Below are 1732 nucleotides of genomic sequence, written 5' to 3'. Positions count from 1 at the left end.
TTCTAACTAGCCGATAATCTAGATACCTGTTTTCACCGTCAAAGCTTCCCGTTATTGACGGTCAGCCGGTTGTAGCGCAACGCGGTTCCAAGTTTTAACATTATACCGCCACCTCTCTTATTTTAGTTTTTCGTCAAATCGCTGATGATACAGAATCGTTTTCGTGTTCGGAAATCTACTTTATTCATACATTAAGAGTGTGTCCACTTTATTTCACCAACAATTAGTCTCAGGGCGGTCTCAGCCCTCTAGTAAAACAATAAGCTTTGGTTTCCCATGTAATTTTGTAAATGTGTCGAAGGTAGAAATTTGATGTTTCCATCTTTTCATTGGACCCGCAGATTATATGGCACTTCGGGGGCCTGCTCGGCGTGTGGTCAAATGATCCCCGCCAGCGAGTTTGTGATGCGGACTGGAGTTGGAAGCAACCCCACATCTCCCACGGCTGCTCTTCACATATTCCACATCAAATGTTTCGTCTGCAGCAAATGCATGTCGCCCCTGGTTCCCGGTGATAGGTGAGTCATTGTTTTGATGTCAAGACATGTCCTCTTGCCAATGATGGCGTTTTTTCCAGGTATTATATGTTGCAAGGAAACCTCGTGTGTGAACAAGACTGGCACAAATTGCTCAAAAGTTCAGTGGCGACGCCGACAGTGAGAAAAGGCAAAGTGGGCCGACCGCGCAGAAGTAGGGACTGAAGTCGTCACAAACATCGATAGAGGTAATTTTCAGTTGTTCTCACTTTAATACAACCGATTATGTAATAAGAGTTAAACTAATAAAAATTGTCCGGACACTATCAGTCATTTTGTATTGAAAATCCGCTGAAACTCGTAAGGTAGATTAAAAGTTGTGAAATAAACACCCTTGGCCAGTGATGAGGGATCCGGGACGGGCACATCCTGCCATTATGCCGGTTAGGGTAATATAATTTACTAAATTAATTTTGGATTAAATTTAATCTCGTATAATTAAAGCATCGGTTGTCTGCGTAAAGGACTCCGGGCACGGCAGCCATTTTCTCTTTGATTGAAAATGTAATTACTTTTCGGACTTCAAAGGGATTGTTGAGGGCGACCTCACCAATTTTTATCCCACCACCAGACTAATTAAAATTTTTGGTCATTTTCCGGATGCAGCTCACGATCGACTAACCAAAAATAATTGGCTTACTTTACGTGATCTCTATACGGAATTGGCGTAGGTATTAATTAAGCAGGAAAGCTGGAAAAAGTGATTCGAAAAGCCAGGCTAAAAATCTATGGCCAATCAATTAGCAAATTCGGCGGATCAATGCGCCAACTCCACTCAAAGAACCATTGTTAAAATACCACCGCGATCGGTCTAATGAGGCCGTGTTTGCCTTGTATACTTTATAGTCTCTCTTACCATTTTTAGCTGCGTCCCGTTTTCAAACAACGGATTGTCTAATTAGAGAGACAATGGCCCCAGCTACACAAAGCCACTTAATTGTCAGGTATCTATAATTTAACGAGCTCTAATTAAATCACAATTTAACAGCGCCAATCGAGTCTGTCCACTTTTGGAGTGATAACTTTTTATGGGAGGGTGAACCGATTTTTCTCGGTCACGGCGACCCCCACTCCGGCCTCTTCGCGCCTGAGGCATGGGATGCACATATGCACTTTGAATTCGACATTTTTCTCTTAGTGCGGGTGCATCTGTAGATCTGATAAACTTTTCAAATACACATTGCGTTATTAAACTG

At 42.4% G+C, this 1732-nt stretch overlaps 1 protein-coding gene across 1 annotated transcript in view; it reads left to right on the top strand.

Moving 5' to 3' along the window:
• LOC109537468 (LIM domain only protein 3) overlaps positions 1-1732 on the top strand; it is a gene marked incomplete in the record, with an annotated part of 83888 nt that overhangs the window by 77409 nt on the left and 4747 nt on the right. Inside the window, 2 exon segments of the mRNA XM_048664927.1 lie at positions 332-518; positions 578-724. Coding sequence (XP_048520884.1) covers positions 332-518; positions 578-701 — 311 coding nt within the window.

This window comes from Dendroctonus ponderosae, unplaced genomic scaffold (genome assembly GCF_020466585.1).
Source record: "Dendroctonus ponderosae isolate FM_Combo_2020 unplaced genomic scaffold, Dpon_F_20191213v2 Dpon_F_20191213_3, whole genome shotgun sequence".
Classification (NCBI taxonomy): domain Eukaryota; kingdom Metazoa; phylum Arthropoda; class Insecta; order Coleoptera; family Curculionidae; genus Dendroctonus; species Dendroctonus ponderosae.
Note: the sequence above shows the minus strand (reverse complement) of the source record. Positions and strands in the feature narration are given on the sequence as shown.